This window comes from Talpa europaea (genome assembly GCF_964194135.1).
Source record: "Talpa europaea genome assembly, chromosome: 14".
NCBI lineage: Eukaryota > Metazoa > Chordata > Mammalia > Eulipotyphla > Talpidae > Talpa > Talpa europaea.
The window spans coordinates 18,094,506-18,112,600 of NC_140082.1; the positions used below are offsets into that span (position 1 = coordinate 18,094,506).

An 18,095-nucleotide genomic window follows, 5' to 3' on the forward strand; every position below is an offset into this window, starting at 1 on the left:
TAACAATCCCAAGACAGAGATGTTATGATCACTTTCCCCATTTTACATCTGAGTAATGAAGCACAGAAATACTGGCAAGTCTGTCAAACTAGTCAGTGGGAGAGAGAGGATTCCTATCCAGGGGGCCCAAATTCATCATTAGTCACCATATCAGACAGAAATTTTATAGATTAGGAAACTGAGGCACAGGGGAATGGGTTCGTGAAATTCCCACAAGAAGGAGGCGACTGAGCTGTGATTCAAATCCAGCATTCGCTGGCTTCAAAGTCAGTCTGATTCATCCCCAATGCAACTATCAGGATGAGTCTGAGTAGAATCCCATGTGCCTTTTTTTGAAAGCATTTGTGTCTGTCTTCAACTACCAGAAGACAGCAGGAATGATGTGAAAAGTGACTTGATTTTGAAAGTAGAGGTCAGGATGGATTGTGTGACCTTGGGTGAGTCACCTAACATCTCTGAACTTCATTTTTTCCTGCCTGTTAGCAGACTGGATTAAGCCTCCATTCTTAGCTGAGACATTGCTGGACAATGACATTCACACCTGGAGGATGTACCCACATTTTGAAATATCATTGAGGTGAACGTTCTCGACCTTGATGCTACTGACACTTGGGCTGGGTAATTCCTTGGTGATGGGAGTGGGTCTGTGCACTGTAGGCTGCTGAGCGGCATTCTTGGCCTCCACCAGTGAAGTACTAGCAGCAGGTCCTCGCCTCCGGTTGTGACAACCAAAAATGTCTCTAGAAATTGACATTGGCAAATGTTCCCAGGGGAACCACATCTACCTTGATTGAGACCCATTAAGGTTTTAAGGTTTTAAGTAATTCCATTTGCAATTTTGGGTGACCCCAACCCATTCTCTCCCAGAGATTCAAGTGAATTGAACTGCTACAGACATAAATTACCCTGTTTTTTTTTTTATCCCCCCCCCTTTAACTATAGGGCAAAAAAATGTACATTTTTGGTGCACACTGAGCAAAATGCTCAAAATCAGTTTTCCTAGTTATTGTTCTGAGTGGTTTGTATTCTAGCTCCCTAACAGGGGAACATTGAAAGAAGCTGAGTGGTACTTAGCAACCAATGTTAACTGAGTATTTACTATATGCCAGACACACTGTTATAAGCTTTTATGTTGATCTTTGGCGTGATTGTTTCTTGAATCTTTTCGATGAGGACACAAGCTTGTTGAGAGTCACACCTCTGTCTCAGATTGTGCCTTTATAGGGGACGCACTTGTTGAAAGATGAATGAATTGCTTTCAACAACCCTGTCTGGCAGGGAGTATTAATCCTTTTTCCACAGACGAAGTCCTTGAAGCCCAGAGAGGGCAAGTTTCTTGCTGGAGGTCACCCAGCAGAGCTGGTATGTATCACTGTGAGACCCAGACTGTTCCTGCTCTCTCTCCCTGGCCTGTACTTGAAGTGGCAAGGAGCAAGTGGGCTAGGAGGGAAAAGACATGGCTCTGAGTCCCAACTGGACCAACCTAAGGCCTTGGGCAAGTGACTGTGAACAGAAGCTGTAGACAACCAGGTTTCTATAATTCGCTCTTCTGCTTCATGCATTTGTTGATGGAAGATCTTTGTCAATAGTCAAGCATCAGAGCTTCACCCAGCATTTGGGGCTGCAGTGATGAGCTGGGAAATGATGCTGTAGTCATCCCATCCAACTGCAATCCCAGGTTTTCCTCTCTCTGCCGTGTGACCTCAGGCAAGCTACTCACCCTCTCTGGGCCTTCTATGCCTGCTTTTAAGTGGACACACGTATCACCCACGCTGTTTTGTGGGGTTAAACATGTTCCTGTTGGGGAAGGAATTAGCATAGCAAAGATGCTTATCAAATTAGGGCTGTTCTTTTTGATCAGTGGAGGAAGCATTTTAAAGTTACTTTATGGCCAACAACCTTATAAAAATACCCCAGAACCCAGCCACCACCTCCCTGCCACGTGGGCACTGGTGGCTGGCACAATCCTTCTCTTGCCTCCTGTATCACCTCTGGCAGCCCCACCCGTAGCATTGCTGCAGTGGCAGTGGGCCCTTCCCTCAGGATCCTGTGAGGATGCTGTGTCTCCTGACACCCCGCTTGGCTCGTGAACTCATTAGCATGGGTGTCAGGGAAGCCGTCTCAGCTCACACTGCAGCTCCAACCTTCCCAGCATTTCCAGGGAAGGGTGGCCCCGCCGGGAGGCAGACGGGCTTCTTAGAATCCAGCAGCCTCCTCACAGCCCAGAGGGTCTCCTGGGGCCGGGCCTCATTAGGAGGTGCCTTTTCTGCTTTTTTTCAAGGATATTTCCACCTTTCTCTACTGTTATATAAGCTTGCATTTTTTTTTTTAAGATTTATTCATTTATTTATACAATCACTGGGTACAGTCAGAAGCGCGGGAGGGTGAGAGAATTCACCAGAGCCAGAGCGGGGAGCAGAGCAGGCAGAAGGACAGAAGTACACTGCTGAGGGGAGCAGCCGGCGGCAGGAGAGGTCTGCGCGCCATGTGGGACCCTCCTCCAGTGGCCGGGGAACAGCCGGGGATCGAACCGGGGTCGCAGAAGCTGCGGGCAGCCTCGCAACACAGAGCTCAACTGCTGTGCCACCGGGGGAGGGGCCCATAAGCTTGTATTTTTAACTTTTCATGTCTGGGGCTCTGCAGCTGAATTACTCAGAGGCTTCTGGTCCCCCTACAATCACCCCAGGGAAGTAGAAACTGGGGGCTTGGAGCAACAGAAACTATTGCCCCAGAGTTCTGGAAGTTAGGAGCAGGCAGCAGCAGGGCCAAGCACCCTCTGAAGCCTGGAGGGAGACTCCTTCCTGCTTCTTCAGCTCCCCGTGGCCCTGGCCAGTCTTGGTGCCCCTTGATTTGCCGGCACAGTGCTCTGAGCGCCCCATCTCCTTGGGCCTTCCCCTGTGCCTTCCCCTCCTCGGGTCTTCTCCCTCTGGCCAAGTCTCCCTCTTCTTATCAGGATGCCCATCCCTGGATTAGCGCACACCCCAATCCTGTAGGGCCTCATCTCAGCCTGATGCCACCTGCGAAGTCTTTACTTCTTAAAATTTGTTTTAAGATTTATTTTTATTTATTTATGCATACAAGAACTGGGGTGTAGGCCAGAAGTGTGGAGGGGGGGGGCAGTGAGAAGATTTACCAAGACAGAGTGGGGAGCAGAACAGGCAGATCTACTGAAATACATTGCTGAGGGGAGCAGCAGGCAAGACAGGAGAGGTCTGCTGCACCACGTGGGTCACATCCCCGGCTGGGGATTGAACTCATGCCATAGTGGCTATAGCTTGATACCGCTGAGACTAACCCCTGCACCACCAGGTAGGCCCTGCGAAGTCTTTATTTTCACCAAGAATAGTCGCAATTCAGGGGCAAGGACTCTTGCTGGAGACACAATTCAGTCCCTTAAAGGAAGTAACCAGTGTCAACCTTGCCCAAAGGCCTGGGGGCTGGGGAGGGGCTGTGTGGGGGTGGAGGGGTTAGGGCCACTGGCTCCAGATCCCCTGGGATTGTCCTTGCACAGGTCTGCATCCTGCTAACCTCAGTGAAAGGATGGGGCTGGCTCTGCTGGTGGAAGGAGCCTGGACTCAGAGGCCAAAATGCTACCCCTGCCTAAGAAGTTGTGACTTTATCATTATTCTCTGAGTCTCGCATACACGCACCATGCGTTTCTGTATTGATGGTGTGTGTCTACAGATGTGTGCATACAAGTACATTCACTTATATGTAATCTGGTTAGCGATGTGTTTCACCCATACAATGAATCACTGTCATTACCTGTGTTTTCCTTCGAGCCTTAGTTTTCTTCATATATGTGCATACCCACATATACTCATACACATGCTACATACACACATGCAAATACACACAAAGCTCTTAGCAAAATGTCTTGCAGTCAGTCAATAACACCCACTGCTATTCTCTGTAAAATACATACAATAGAATATTGTTCAGCTTTGAAAAAGAAGGAAATTCTGCCATAGGCGACAATATGGTTAGGCCTTGAGGACATTTTATGAGTGAACTAAGCTAATTGCTGAGGGAATAAATACCGCATGAATTCACTTTAGAGGTTTTTAAATTGGGCAGGTTCATAGAGCTATAGAGTGGAATGGTGGTTGCTGGGAACTGGGGGATGGGAAAGTTGCTAATCAATAGGCTTAGAATTTCAGCTGTGCATTAGGACTACATTCTAGAGATCTGCCGCGGAACCCTGAGTAAGCATGGCCTCATTCTACACTTAAACATTTGTCAAGAGGTTAGATGTAATGTGACATGTTTTTACCAGAAAAGACCTCCTGTCTGAGAAGATAGAAAATAACCCAGAAATGCAAACTTTCCTCTAGTAAAGGAATCAGTGTTAATGAAGGGACATCTATAAAGCAAGGACAGAGACCTAAACCCAAACCTTGCGCTTATTTGGGTCTGTGTGGTGACTGCTCTCTGTGGGCAGAGGAAACTAAATCTATGAACTTGCAGTACCCTGGTCTTGACTAAGTCAGGAACAGAACAGAGAGGAAGATCTTCTATTTGTTTGAATTTGACAGTGCTCCGTTCTCTACCTGAAGCAGTGGGTATCTCTGTCTTAGTTTCCTGGCAGTAACAAAGGAAACACGTATCTCCTGCATAGAACGGTGCCTGGTATACAGCAAGTGCTCAATAAGTATGCCCCTATCAATGGAAACGCACAGGACTTTCCAGTTATCTTCCAACAGCAATGGCTGTGGCCCACCTCAATCGCGGGCCACTTGTTTGCATGTCCAGCACAGCTTGTGGACCAGCTGGGAGACTTGTGAGAGTCAGAAAACAGTGCCTGCGGGGATTACACAAGTCCTGTTCTCAGCACCATCACATCGGTGTAAATGAGTCCATGAAAACCTTACTGTATTTTTTTTTTTTTTATGGTCTTAAGTTAAACTCTTGGTTCCCCAGCCCTTCCAGACCTTCTAGCAACTTTGGCAGCTCAAGCTGGCTGTGCCCCTAAGGGCATTCGTAATGCACTCAGGAAGTGTTAGTGCTGCTGATGGATTCTAAACCCCAATAGCCTTCAGGGCTCTGTTCCTTCTGTAGAGTCTCATGCTTTCTCCAGGCAGGGGTTCTGAGCTCCCCAGGTCTCTCAGTTTGCCTCTGGCTCCACCCCAGCGTGTTGCGGTTGCAAGAATCTCCAGGGAGTTTTAACCCACCCTCCCAGGGTGATTCCCATAGGCCATCAGGGTTGAGAGCCTTTGCCTGCCCCTATCCACCCCCCTGCTGGTGAGAATAGGAACCGGGTTCTTCAGAGAGCTCTTGGAAACTTTTTTTTAGAGGCATGTTTTATTTATTTATTTTATCTGTTTGTTTTGTTTTTGTTTATACAAGCACTGGGTACAGTCAGAAGCGCAGGAGGGTGAGAGAATTCACCAGAGCCAGAGCGGGGAGCAGAGCAGGCAGAAGGACTGAATTACACTGCTGAGGGGAGCAGCGGGCGGCAGGAGAGGTCTGCGCGCCATGCGGGACCCTCCTCCAGTGGCCGGGGAGCAGCCAGAGACCGAACCGGCGCCGCAGAGGCCGCCGGCAGCTTCGCAACCCAGCGCTCAACCGCTGCACCACCAGGGAGGCCCTCTTGGAAACTTTTATGGAACTTTTTTGGTAAAGAAACCTATGATGTGTTGATTTTGTGTTTTTTCAAATTTTACTCGATAGATATATCTTTCTAGCCAAAGTGAGCTACCCAATCACACCCAAAATGTTAGTTTCTCCAACAGTTCTTTTTTTAAAAAAAGTTTTTCATTTTAATTCCTTTTAAAAAATTATTTATTTACTATTAATTGAGATAATATTGTGATATCCCATCAGGTATTTTTTTTTTTCCATCAGGTATTTTTTAAGCAAACATTGCTTGGATGGCCCCATGAAGCTCAGGACAAGGGCAGTTTAAATGTACCCTACTCAGTACTGCCTGGATGGCTCAATTTTATACAGAGTCAACAGGGTTGCCTGTAGTGTTCCCTGTGAACTAGCTGTGTGATCTAGAGCAAATATTTCACCTCTCTGAACCTTGGTATTTTCCTCTTAAAGTGGAGGCAATGATGCCAGACTTGCAAGGCTATCTGAGGACGAGCAGAGGGAAACTTGGCCAAGGATCTTGCACGGTGCCTGGTAAGTTTACCATAAATATTTGAGTATTGTAGTGTTTTACCTATATTTTCTTCTATATATTTTATGGTTTCAGGTCTTATGTCCAGCTCTTTTATCCATTTTGGGTTGATTTTTGTGCATGGTGAGAGGTAGTGATCTAATTTCATTCTTTTGCATGTGGTGGTCCAGTTTTCCCAGCACCATTTAAATGAACAATGATGTAAGATACATAGAAATAAATGAACTAAAAACAAAATAAAACAAAACAAACAAAAAAACAAAAAATCTGAGTATCCACGCCCTCAGTCTCTCCTAGCTACTTCCCTGTGATAGTCATAACACATGCTCCAGGGCGGAAGGCCTCCACTAGCAGCCCAGCCCTCTGCTAGCAGCCCAGCCCTCCACCATGAGTGAGGAATCCAGCCCTGGACATGCACCGGGGCTCTGCCAGTAACAGACTCACAGACACAGTGGGGCAGGCGTGATGTCCAGATGGGAGTGCCGGTTTCTCTGCTGTAGCATGTGAGCAGAGAGCTCCCTTCAAGCACAAAGCCCGGGTTGCAGGTGTATTGGATGGTGGTGCCCACCAGCAGCACAGGGTCCGAGATCAAGCGGGTCGAGTGGTCCACTTCTCCGGGGTCGGTGCAGTACATAACTACACAGACAAGGTGAAAGCAGACCAAGTGCGTTAGGGCTCCTGACAATCACAGGTTGGCTCAAAATTACAGAATGATCTAGAACATTTCCTAACTTATTCTCCCTTTTGGAAGATAACACATTTTGTGCTCCTCAAGGTGAGCCAGGACGAGAGGGCCTTGAATTGAATTCCACATTTAGGAATTTGCCCAAAGAAGCATTTGCATCAGGGCCCAAAGATCTGTGTACAAGGTTGTATGCTGCCCAGCTGCTTATACAGTGATGCAAAAAGGAGACAATGCAAATTCTTTGACAGGGCAAGAATTAAATACCATGGAATAGCTATTGCAAAAAACCCTGAGCAATCACTAGTGACAGCCAAGTATAGTGCTTGAATATCCTAAAAAAGCATCCACTACTTTTTAAATAAAAAAATCAATACAGATAAAAGGACAACAATAAACCAATTAAAGAATGAAGTAGACAATCTGTCTGGTATGAAAAGGTATCTGTGTTTCTGAATCGAGAGGAAAAGCAGTCACAAGGCAGTTTGTATCAATTGCTCTCTGTGCTGATAAAGTATATCTGTGGCTATTTTGGTGTGAATATCTTTATATGTCTATACACACACATGTTCATACAGGTGTAACACACATATCATGTGCTTCCAGCTGGAACAATTTGAATAAACTTTAAAGACTGGAATCATCTCTGGAGCAGATGATTGCAAAAAATCTTCACTCTCTAGCTCATAATTTTACTGCTGCTTGAGTCCTACAAGTCAACATTTGTTACTCATGTAATTTTAACATATGGTTACATATTTATTCATTTATGTATTTTTTAAAAAATGCGGTGTATTTGGCCTGCAGCATCACATTAGTTTCAGGTGCCCAACATAATGATTCCATAGTTGCGCACACTTGTGAGATGATCCCCATGAAGTCTGGTTACTGCAAAGTCACCCATTTTTTTTCTTGTCATGAGAACTTTAGAGATGCAAATATGCATTACAATATCTTTAACTATGGTCTCCATGCCACACGTTACACTCCACGACTTACTGTATAGCTAGACGTTTGTACCTCTTGACCCCATCCCCTGTGTCACACACTCATCCCCAACCACACACATCTTTTAATGTCAAAAGTGTTAAGCACTATGAGGCAGTCACAACAGCTAGGCACTTCCCGGGGAGCCCCATGGTCCTAAGGAGATCCTGCTGCCCTCCTTTCATGGAAGGGAAAGCAACTGGTGAGTCCCTGGCTTGAATGGAGAGCAAGTGGGATATCCAGCAGGCAAACACAAACACCTGCACACGATGGGCTTGATGCAGTTATTTGCTCTAATTTGGGCCTTTTCTTGGCAGAAATGGAGGCAAGTGAGGAAACGCAGAAGAACTAGTTTATGTCTTCTACAAGGTTTTAAATTGTTTTGTATAATGATAATGGACTTCGCGTTCATGAGTTGGTGGTGGGACTTGGGTTACCAATACATGACACATCAAACACTCACACACACAACCACACACACACAGCCAGCAGGTGTTTGTGAAACAGAGATCTGTTTATATAACTGAGTTTGTGACTCTTTAACAACTTCACTCATGTTTCTGTAATTATAAGGAATTACTTTGATGTTGGGATGTTTATAAGAATTGTTTATAACCCCCATGATACTCTCTGTCTCTGCTCACATTTATTACCTATTATTGTGAAATTGGTGCTCCAAGTCATGCTGAACAGCTTTGTCAAAGTATTACCAAGATTTCCAGCAAGAGGGTGTGGACTAGAACTTTATGTAGGAGGTGGAAGCAAATGGCTGAGGGTGGGGTGTGGAGAGGCCATTTCCAATTTTAAATTCTCCCCCTGCCACTAAGTGTAAAAACCAGAAATACTTCCTTTTCCCAGCCCTTCTCAATACACTAGATTCAGCTATCACCAGGCATGCTTAACCTGTAGTAGGAGCAGGGAGCAGACAGAAGGAACCAGGGAGCTGGATGGGTGCTGTCTGTGTAAAGTTTGCTATCTGCTATAGGGATTTTCAACAGGAACTACAGGGGCCAACTTGGACTTGTTTTGCTTGGAGATTCTAGGTATATATATATATATTTCAAAGATTTATTTATTTATGCATGCAAGAGTTGGGGTACAGGCCAAAGGTGCGGGGGTGCGTGAGAGGATTCACCAGAGACAGAGTGGGGAACAGAACAGGCAGATTGACCAAAATACACTGCTGAGGAGAACAGTGGGTGAGTCAGGAGAGGTCTGCTGTGCCATGTGGGTTGCTCCCTGGCTGGCTGGGGATCGAACTCACGCTGCGGATAGCTTCATAGGTTGTGTCTTAACCCATTGCTCCACCAGGGAGGCCCTTCTCTAGGTATATTAAAGAACTGAATTTGAATGATGTTTTTATACACACTGCATGCATTACTATTCACCACAGTCCACACCACTCTCTATTGTATCACACCCAATCTGTTTCACTCATTTATATTCTCTTCTGCCTGATGAAGGCATCTGAGTCTGAGATTCCTGCCCTAGAGCTGCAAATTTGTGTGCCACACTGATGAGTTGGTGGAGTAGGAGGGAGGGCAGCTTCTACATTCAATAAGTTAACTGCAACTATGCAAAAAGCACCCCATGGGATGGATTTGCTACCTACTGACTTAGAGGAAGAAAATAAGTCTCTTACTTTTCTCACAAAATGGGGGGTCGCTGCTCCAGCTGAGGTCCCACTGGCATGTGAGGGTGTCACTCCCCACAATGTCATAGCCGGGGTCACACTGGTAGGTGATTTTGGCTCCCCGCACAAGCTCTGTATGAGACGTGGTTTTCCAGCCATTCTGGATCTCAGGCAAATCTGAGCAGGAGTCGTTCCTTGACACCTCTTTAAAACAAAAGCATCATCCTTAGATAGGGAGGTGGTCTTTTTGTTTGGGGTTCCTTTGACAAATATCAGAAGAAAGAGAAAATAGAAGAAAAAGCCTCCAGAAATAACTATCACATCTTCCCAAATCTTAAATTGCAAGAAATTCTTCCAGATGGAGATTTTACATTCCCTCTTCCCATGGGCCACTGAACTTAACATTCTCTTGATTTCTCTTAACATTCTCTAAAGTCAGTTTAGGATTTAGAGTTAGAATTCTAGCTCTGGCACTTGCTAGCAGTGTGCTGAGCAGTGGTCACTTTTCTCTGTGTCCCAGTTTCCGTACCTCTCATGAATGTCATCATACCCATGCCTGCCTTGCTGTGGGAGCCAGATTCCAAGTCTCAATAATTCTCACCCCTTGGAATTCCATTCTTAGCCTAGTTCTAGCCAACACTGAGTTGTGCTCATGTGCAGAACCAGCAGGGTATTGCAGAAGTGATGGCATGTGACTTCCAAGGCTAGGCCCTAAAATCAGTGCTCTCTTGTGAATTGCTTTCTCTGGAGGATGTTCAGGCAGACCATTGGAGAGAGCCAGCTGGAGAAAATCTGAACTCTCCTGTCAACAACTGGCATTGACTTGCCAGCCACATGAAGGAACCATTTTGGAAGTGGAGTCTCCAACCCCAGTCAAACCTTCAGCTGAGACTACAGCTCCGGCTAACATCTAGAATATAAACTCATGAGAAACTCCGAGTCAGAACTCCCAACTTAATGCTGCTCCTAAATTCTTGGCCATAGAAACCATGAAATTGTTAATTTTGGAGGGTAATTTTCACACAGTGGTATGTAAATAATATGCTTTCCTTGATCCTAAGAATGTTTATAAATCCATGGGTTTGATGAATTAGTAATATACTTTTGCATTGCATATTAAGATTAAAAACTAAGAAAAAAAACCAAATTGGGGCATTCTTCAAATCACATTGCATATCATCAGTGAACATTAACCACACTCCAGAAAATGCTACACATAGCTTATTATCATGCATCTTTCTCTGGACTAATTCTGTTCCTCTCTGACAAACTCTCATTACTAAGGCAACAATCTAAAGTCCACTATTACTATTCTTGTTGCAAAGTGCCCACTGCACAGATTTTTAGAAGGGAGCTAATTATGCTGTGTAATTAATTTGCAGCTCTTATGTGCTTCTGGGGAAAGCAAAGTACCTCTATTGTCTGCAGGAAAGTCATTCTGAGAAACAAGCAATGGCTTTTCCTGGGATTTCATCATGATTTTATTTGAGGAAAGGAGATCTCATGGGTGTCTGCAAGAAGAAGGGAGAGGGAAATGGCTTCTAGAATTGCTTAGTGGGGAACAGGAGTCTCTATTTTTAGGCCTTTGAAAAATCAGCCAAGCCCTGGATTTGGGACACAGCTGCAAATGTTAAATCTATGGATTAAGGGGGAGATATGGGGGCAAATACTGGATACTTATGCTAAATGCTTTGAGACTGAGAAAGGTTTGCTGGTCTGACTTTTCCATATGAACCAACACGGCTTATGTCATAGACCCCCTGCCTCCTTGTGGCAGGGATCACATTTGTGATTAGTCAGTTGCAACCAACATACTGCAGGGCCAACTCCAATGGCACCTCCATGACTAACTGGGTGGCCTTGGATAAGTCACCTGAACTTCATGTTCTTTGGTTCGCAGAATCCTCCTCCAAAGACCCCAGTTCAGGAATCTGCAAGTTAATCAAACACCCCAAGAGTAGGTTCTGAAATGACTTGAGCCTTTTGATAAGAATAAGAAAACTGGCCAAGGATTTGGACAAATTCCCTTGCAGTTCTCTTCTAACTTTTAGAAGTTGTGTGATTCCCAAAGTGCCAGTTAATATCTCTGAGCCTCCTTGTCCTCAATCCTAGAGTGGAGACAAAAATCAAAGTCCTGCCAACCCAAAGGATAACGTGAAAGCCAATTAGTAAGATAAAGTAGCCCTAAGATGAGTTATAGGGGTTCGTTGATTTGTTTGAACAAGGCTTTATGAACACCTACTATATGCCAGGCCCAGGGAAGAAAAGGATTTGAAATCTCATGGTAAGGATTAGCTTCATGGTCCAACTTCTGGGCAAAAGAAACACACATGTGTGTGGAATACTTGCTACCATTTACCAGTCTCTTGCCCAGGCAGCTCTCGTTAATCAGTCACAGCCATCATTTTCTTTGAATCAAACTGAAACTTTTCAATCCTTCTCAACACAGCACTCCAGGGAGCCACTGTCATTTGTTTGGAGTTGACCTACAATGTGTAACCCTTGTATTAAACCAGCATTAGAGGAATAAACACACGAGGGATGAATATCTCTTTGAAAAACACAGCCTAATCCCAATTTCCTTCCTTCCCATGCACTGGACCACAGGCACTGGTGAAGTCCAAGAAGTAGTGAAGAGAATGGCTCTTTGTAGCTGCTTGTGCAAAGGAGAATTATGGGAGGTCAGAGTGTTCTTATGAAAGACTGACAGCAGCCACCGCAGATAAGCCTTCAATACCTCCAATAGTTGGGGTTAGGCCTAGAGGTTAGCCTAGGAGTTTCAGAATTCTCTAGATGACCACAGAAGCCCCTGACCCTGCCATCTGATGCCTCCTCTGAAAGGGAGTTGCATATATGTCTGGTTAAATCTAGATCCTCATAGCAAATACCTCTCTCATGCCAAGGCAGACATTACTAATCAATCATGGCATTCTTTCTCATCACCTTCAGGCACAACCTCCTCTGAATTCTTTCTAACAATCTTCAATATAGGTAGTCCCAGGCAACAGATTGGCATCAAAATTGAATACAGAAGGCTGCCTTCCCTGTGACATTAACTCTGTGTGTGTGTGTGTGTGTGTGTGTGTGTATGTTTTTAAGCAGAAATAAGAACAAAAGGAACTGTCTTCTCTTGGTGTCAGTCACATTGCCAGGCTGTGTATCCTGAGTTCTCTGGAATCCCACAGATTCTCCCACAGCATGAACACATGCTGCTGACATTGTCTGTCAATGGAACTACCTCACTTATTTTCTCTAACTGGCTCCAGGGCAGAGAGAGTATCCTTTTTATTCCTATATCCTGGTGGCTAGCACAGGGTCTAGCACAGAAGAGATGGGATGAGGTTTCTGTGAACGCAACTCTGGGAAAGGAAGATAATGCATTTGAAGATGAAATAAGATGATGTATGTGGGAGTGCCTGCCAACTTTAAATTGTCACACAAATCTAAGTTTCAGGTTCAGTTACCAAGAATGCCTCCTCTTCAAGTTGTTGTCAAACTAATTTTGGCCAGACTTTCTGGTTAACCTTGGGCAGCCTTGGATGGAGTCGGATTTCTGCCATCCAGCAGAATGCCATTCTGGAGGTCTGACTCAGACACCGGAGGAGACAAATGAACAAAACCATGACCTCATCTTCCAGTGGGGAGGGAGGGGATGGCTGAGGGGATAGATGGAAGCCAAGAACCAGAAGCCTTCCCTGCAAAGGCAGCTGACTCTGGAGGGCAACTGGCCTGGACAGCCAGCACATGCTGTTCCCCAATGCCCAGGGCACTGCCCAGTAAGCAGTAAGAAACCATGAAGTAGCAGCCATAACAGTCTGAAAATACTTAGCATCACCATCAAGGGTAAAAAGGCCCCTGAGAAACATAAAAAAGACAGTCAACACTTGTGTGCGCCTCTCGAGAGGTGCATGCAGAGCAGGCAGGGATGAGAAATGCCCATCAGCTGGAAATAAAAAAAACAATGGATTTATTTGCACAAGCTGGAGGCTCCTGGAGACAGTCAGTGATCAGGGGAGTGGCTTGTATTTTAGAGGCAGGTGGTTCAGAGAGAACAATTTCTATTAGGTGAGATGAGTACATCTTTACGATAAGGGGAAGAAAGAACCAGACATGGAAACTGTCCAGAAGAGGGTCTTAGGTGGTGGCGGTGGTAGTGGGAGACTTGGAAGGATGAATCCTCTTTTTCCCTGATTTATCCTAGAAATCAGGCTGTCAACCTCTTGGTAGGCATCATCCTGGGAGGTGCAAGAAGGTCCCTAAAGTGCTGGATGAATCTGGCGCAGAAATCCTCAGGCTGCAAGCACTCACAATTCTGGATGGCAAAAGATCTAACTCTCCCTTGCACTTCTCAGGTTCTCTGTTGTTGCAAGGAATGTTGTAGGTGGAGAAACCCTCAGAGCTGGGAATGGGAACCCTGGGGTGAGCCTCAGATATGCTCCTGTACAACAAGTCCCTTATCCTCAGTGGTCCAGAGCTTCTACTGTGTCACAAGTTGCATCAGATGCTCTGTTAGTTCAAGTCCCTTTCAGGGCTGGAATCAGTGCCAAGCTATTGGCAGCCCAGTGTTCCTGTCCCTGGGATGATGCCAACTTTCTATGTGGCCATAGAAAGATGGAGTGGTGCTGGGATCTGAGGCATATTGTAGAAGGGAAGTAGAGAGAATGGCCTGGATGTGGAACAAGGGAAGAGGAAGCAGCCCCAGAAAACAGGAAGGTGTATTCAGTCTCCTGGGATGGGCAGACAGAGGTGAGCAGTTGGGTGGTGATGGGTTGGGGTAGGGAAAGAAAGCGTTCTATTTGGCCATGTTAGGTCTGAGAAGCCAACTGACGTGCAAGAGGTCATAGCAGGGAGTTTGTCTAGATGAATCTGGATTCACAGGAAAGGTCAAGGTTGGAGATACAAATTGGGGATCAGTGGAAAATCTGGAACTGGATGAGAACACACAGAGTGAGTCTAGAGAGAGCAGAGGGCAGGGTCCAGGATGGAACATGGGACCCTCCAATGTTTAGGGCTGAGTAGAGGAAGGTAAAGGATCTCAGGGGGGATCCCAGGGTGAGGAGGGAAGGGTGTGAGTAGAAAAAACAACTAGAACAAGAAAATATTGGATGGTGAAGTGTGAACTTAGCTTAAACTTAATAGCTGGTTGGTTTTTCTTTTTTTAAGATGGGGAGAGAAATGATTTTAAGGGCACAGTGAGGATCAAGGAAGACATTTTATTTGATTTTTTTTTAAAGATTGATTTATTTATGCATGTAAGAACTGTGGTGCAAGTCAGAGATGTGGGGGGTGAGAGGACTCACCCGAGACAGAGTGGGGAGCAGAACAGGCAGATCTACTGAAGTACACTGCTGAGGGGAGCAGCAGTGAGACAGGAGAGGTCTGCTGCACCATGTGGGTAGCTCCCTGGGTGGCCAGGGATCGAACTCGTGCTGCAGTGGCGGCCAATAGCTTGATAACGCTGTGTCTTTAATCCCTGCACCACCAGGGAGGCCCCCAGAAAAGACATATTTTATATCTTGGGGGTTCTAATGCATGTGAGGTAGGAGAGAAAGAGCTGTCTCATTTCAATGGGGCGTTAGGGGAAGATGCGTTCTTAGGGGAGAACCAAGCTTCTGTTGAGGCAAGCAACTGAAGATGATGTTTTGAGAAGTTGCAAATATAGGGGAGTGGGTGGACGATATAAAATCCAAGCTGATGACGAATGAAACTTAGCTCTGAGGCATAATCTACTAGAGCATGTTATCAACCTTGTGGAGTAGGTGATTCCGTTTGCAGATGAAGTGAAGGAGTTTCAGAGAGGTCCAGTGACTTGCCCAAGGTCACACAGTCACTGGTGTCATTGCTAGGACGCAAGCCCTGGTTCTTTCAACTAGTGAACTAAAGCTCTTAAAAATGACATCGACTTATTGGCCCAATATATTAACTAGCCCATGTAGCATAGCCTCCTCCCTCAATATGTGTTTTTAAAGGAAATCATCTTAACCTGTAACTAAACACAAAGAAAAATAGGCGTTGACTGTATGAGACGCCTACCTATGTAGTTCATGATGAACCCCTGGCCCTTCCCAAAGATGAGGCCGGCAGGGTCCGAGTGGAACTGGATGGTCAGGTCCGGCGTGGAGGAGTACAGCTTCTGGGGCCCACTGCTGCCAAGGTACTGCCCCAAGATGTGGGGTGTGACCTCATCTCCGTCGTAGATGGTCAGGATGTCACTGTTGCTCAGGTTGAGGCTGCAGGGCAGAGAGAAGAGGAGGGTCTTGTGAAGCAGAGTGATGGGTCTTCGACAAGACTTTGATGGACTTTTTCAGGCCACACACCCTTTCTTAAGACACTGTGTGAGGCCCCTCACTGTGTGAGGTAACCAGGACAGGCTAATCCTTCCTGCTAGGCTGGCACATAGGTGTGCAGATGCCTGGGCACCCTGCATGGAAGTGACCAGAATCCAATGCTGCGTGGTAAGGAGAGCTGCGCTCAGACCCTTGTCATGGGCGAGGCTGGGCCCGGGCACCAGCCTACATGCCGCAGCGAGGCAAGGCGCTTTCATTTTTCTTTGACGCAGAGCAAGTTGATGGTTTGCTAGTGATAACTTGTGTTTTCATGTAAGGTGAAATGATCCCTCCATTTATTATGTGGCAGAGTCCTCAAAATCAATTAGGCTGCCTGTTATGTTTAAGGGGTGGGGTGGAGGGTGGGGCGGAGGCCCTTTATTTATGAAATATGCTCAAACCTGCTATCACTGTTCGTAGCATTAAAGGATGACACATTTTCAAAGATTTGAATGCAAGAAAGTCCCCTGACACTAAAAGTTTGGCCTGCTGTGGATAGTTAATAATCCAGAAAACACTTCAATACGCCACAGAAATGTGCTCATGTCAGTCACGCTGGATAAAATTGATCTCTGCTTGAAAGAATGCCAGGTGATCTGGCTGTGACCACCTCCGTCATGACAGGTATTAACGCGTGCCTCTTTCCTTTCTTTCCCTGGGAGCTTTGTCCTATTCTTGTGTCCCTCTCTCTAGTATTTTTTGAACACCTACTAAGTGCCAGGCACTGTGCTGTGCTCAGAATATTAGAGGAGTCACAGAGGAGTAGTATATTTAGGTTAGTACCCCAGGGATTGTGGTAGGAATTAGGGTGAAGGTAAGCACAAAGGAAGGCATGGAAATCAGATTGGAGGCAGCATGGAGGCCTCCCTGGAGGAGATAATACTTACTCTGGAACCTCCAGACAGAGTAGGAGACCACGTGGTAGATAAGCAGGCAGTGGGAGAGGGCCAAGCAAGAGGTAGAGTGGGGAAGGGAGAGCATCATGGTTCCTGAAGAAACTTGCCCAGTGGTCAGCGTGCCTGGGGTACAGACACAGATCTGGGGGCCTAGAGCATTCTGCAGGAGCCAGACTAGGGAGGGCTTCAAGGGCCCAGCTTGGGCATTTGGATGCCATCTTGCTGGGGATGCAAGAGACACTGAAGAGTTCCAGTGGGAGCCACCTGACTGAGCATGTCACTGCAGGGGAGAGGCATTCCAGGACAGGGCCCTGTGCAAAGTTCCTGGAACTGACACAGACTGACAACAGCCCTCCCCGCTGACGGCTTCATCTAAGAGTGATGGGCAGGGTAGGGGTGCGGCCGCCCATGCTGGAGCTTCAAGTAGCAAGAACAAGCCCACAGAAGTGCATGGCGGCGTACCATGGAAGGTTTTGTCCCAGAGGGTAGGGGTGGAGGGCATTCACCACAGTGTCCCCTCAGCACCTCTCATAGTTCCTCGCACAAAGCTGTCCCAAGAGGTGGCTTAGGGAGATTTTAATTGCTCTCTGAATCTCATCAGTTTCCCCTCCAGGACCCCTAAAACATCCTCTCCTATAAAAGCTGTCTGTTTGCTTTACACTCAGGATTTTAAGACAAAGTCCTGGACTCCCCCAACTCCCTGCCAGTTTCCAACCAGCCTGCAGCTTCTAGACCCTAGGATATTGAAATTCTGGAGTTGCCACCTTCTTTTGCACACAGTATGTGCTCAATAAATGTTATGATATGAGAGTCTATTTGACAATGGACAGAGTGGGATTGATGTCAGCTCTTGACCTATGACAGGGAAGAGACTTTTTGTTCTAGTACCACGCGACATCAACCACTCAGGAAAGGGCTGGGCTAGCAAGTGGGAGACTCAGCCTGTGGCTCATACTTACTCCTTGAGCCGACTTCACAGCCGATTCGCTCTTAACAGTGTGTTCCAGACAGTGTGCACGTTGCCTTTATGCTATCATTTATTTCAATATCTAAGTGCAGCAGAAGCATCCACAAGGGTGCAAACTTTCATTTTAAAACCATAGCACAACTTTTTGTTCTTTGTAAAGTTAGAAGGAGCAGCGCTCTGGAATGAGCACACCTCCTTGGAAATAAAAAAACAAAACAGGTTTGATTCTTGGCTCTGTCCACTTGAAGGCATGTGGTTTTTCTCAGGTTCTTTGTCTGAAATAATTATTTCCAGTCTATGTCATGGGCTTTGGGAGTGAGATAAGGAAGGCGGAGATCAGGGATCAAATTCCAGGTTCACTGATGGCACCCAAGCAGGTTAGATCAACCCGTGTGAAGGTGACATCCTATGTGATAACATTACGGCATCATCACCATCATCACCACCACTGACATCATTAATATCATCACCATCATCACC

At 46.1% G+C, this 18,095-nt stretch overlaps 1 protein-coding gene across 1 annotated transcript in view; it reads right to left on the reverse strand.

Annotated features, from left to right (window-relative positions):
• Positions 1-18,095, reverse strand: part of SEZ6L (seizure related 6 homolog like) — a gene marked incomplete at both ends in the record, with an annotated part of 166,670 nt that overhangs the window by 12,656 nt on the left and 135,919 nt on the right. Inside the window, 3 exons of the mRNA XM_084253700.1 lie at positions 6,569-6,760; positions 9,436-9,630; positions 15,460-15,656. Coding sequence (XP_084109826.1) covers positions 6,569-6,760; positions 9,436-9,630; positions 15,460-15,656 — 584 coding nt within the window. The remainder of the gene's footprint in view (positions 1-6,568; positions 6,761-9,435; positions 9,631-15,459; positions 15,657-18,095) is intronic.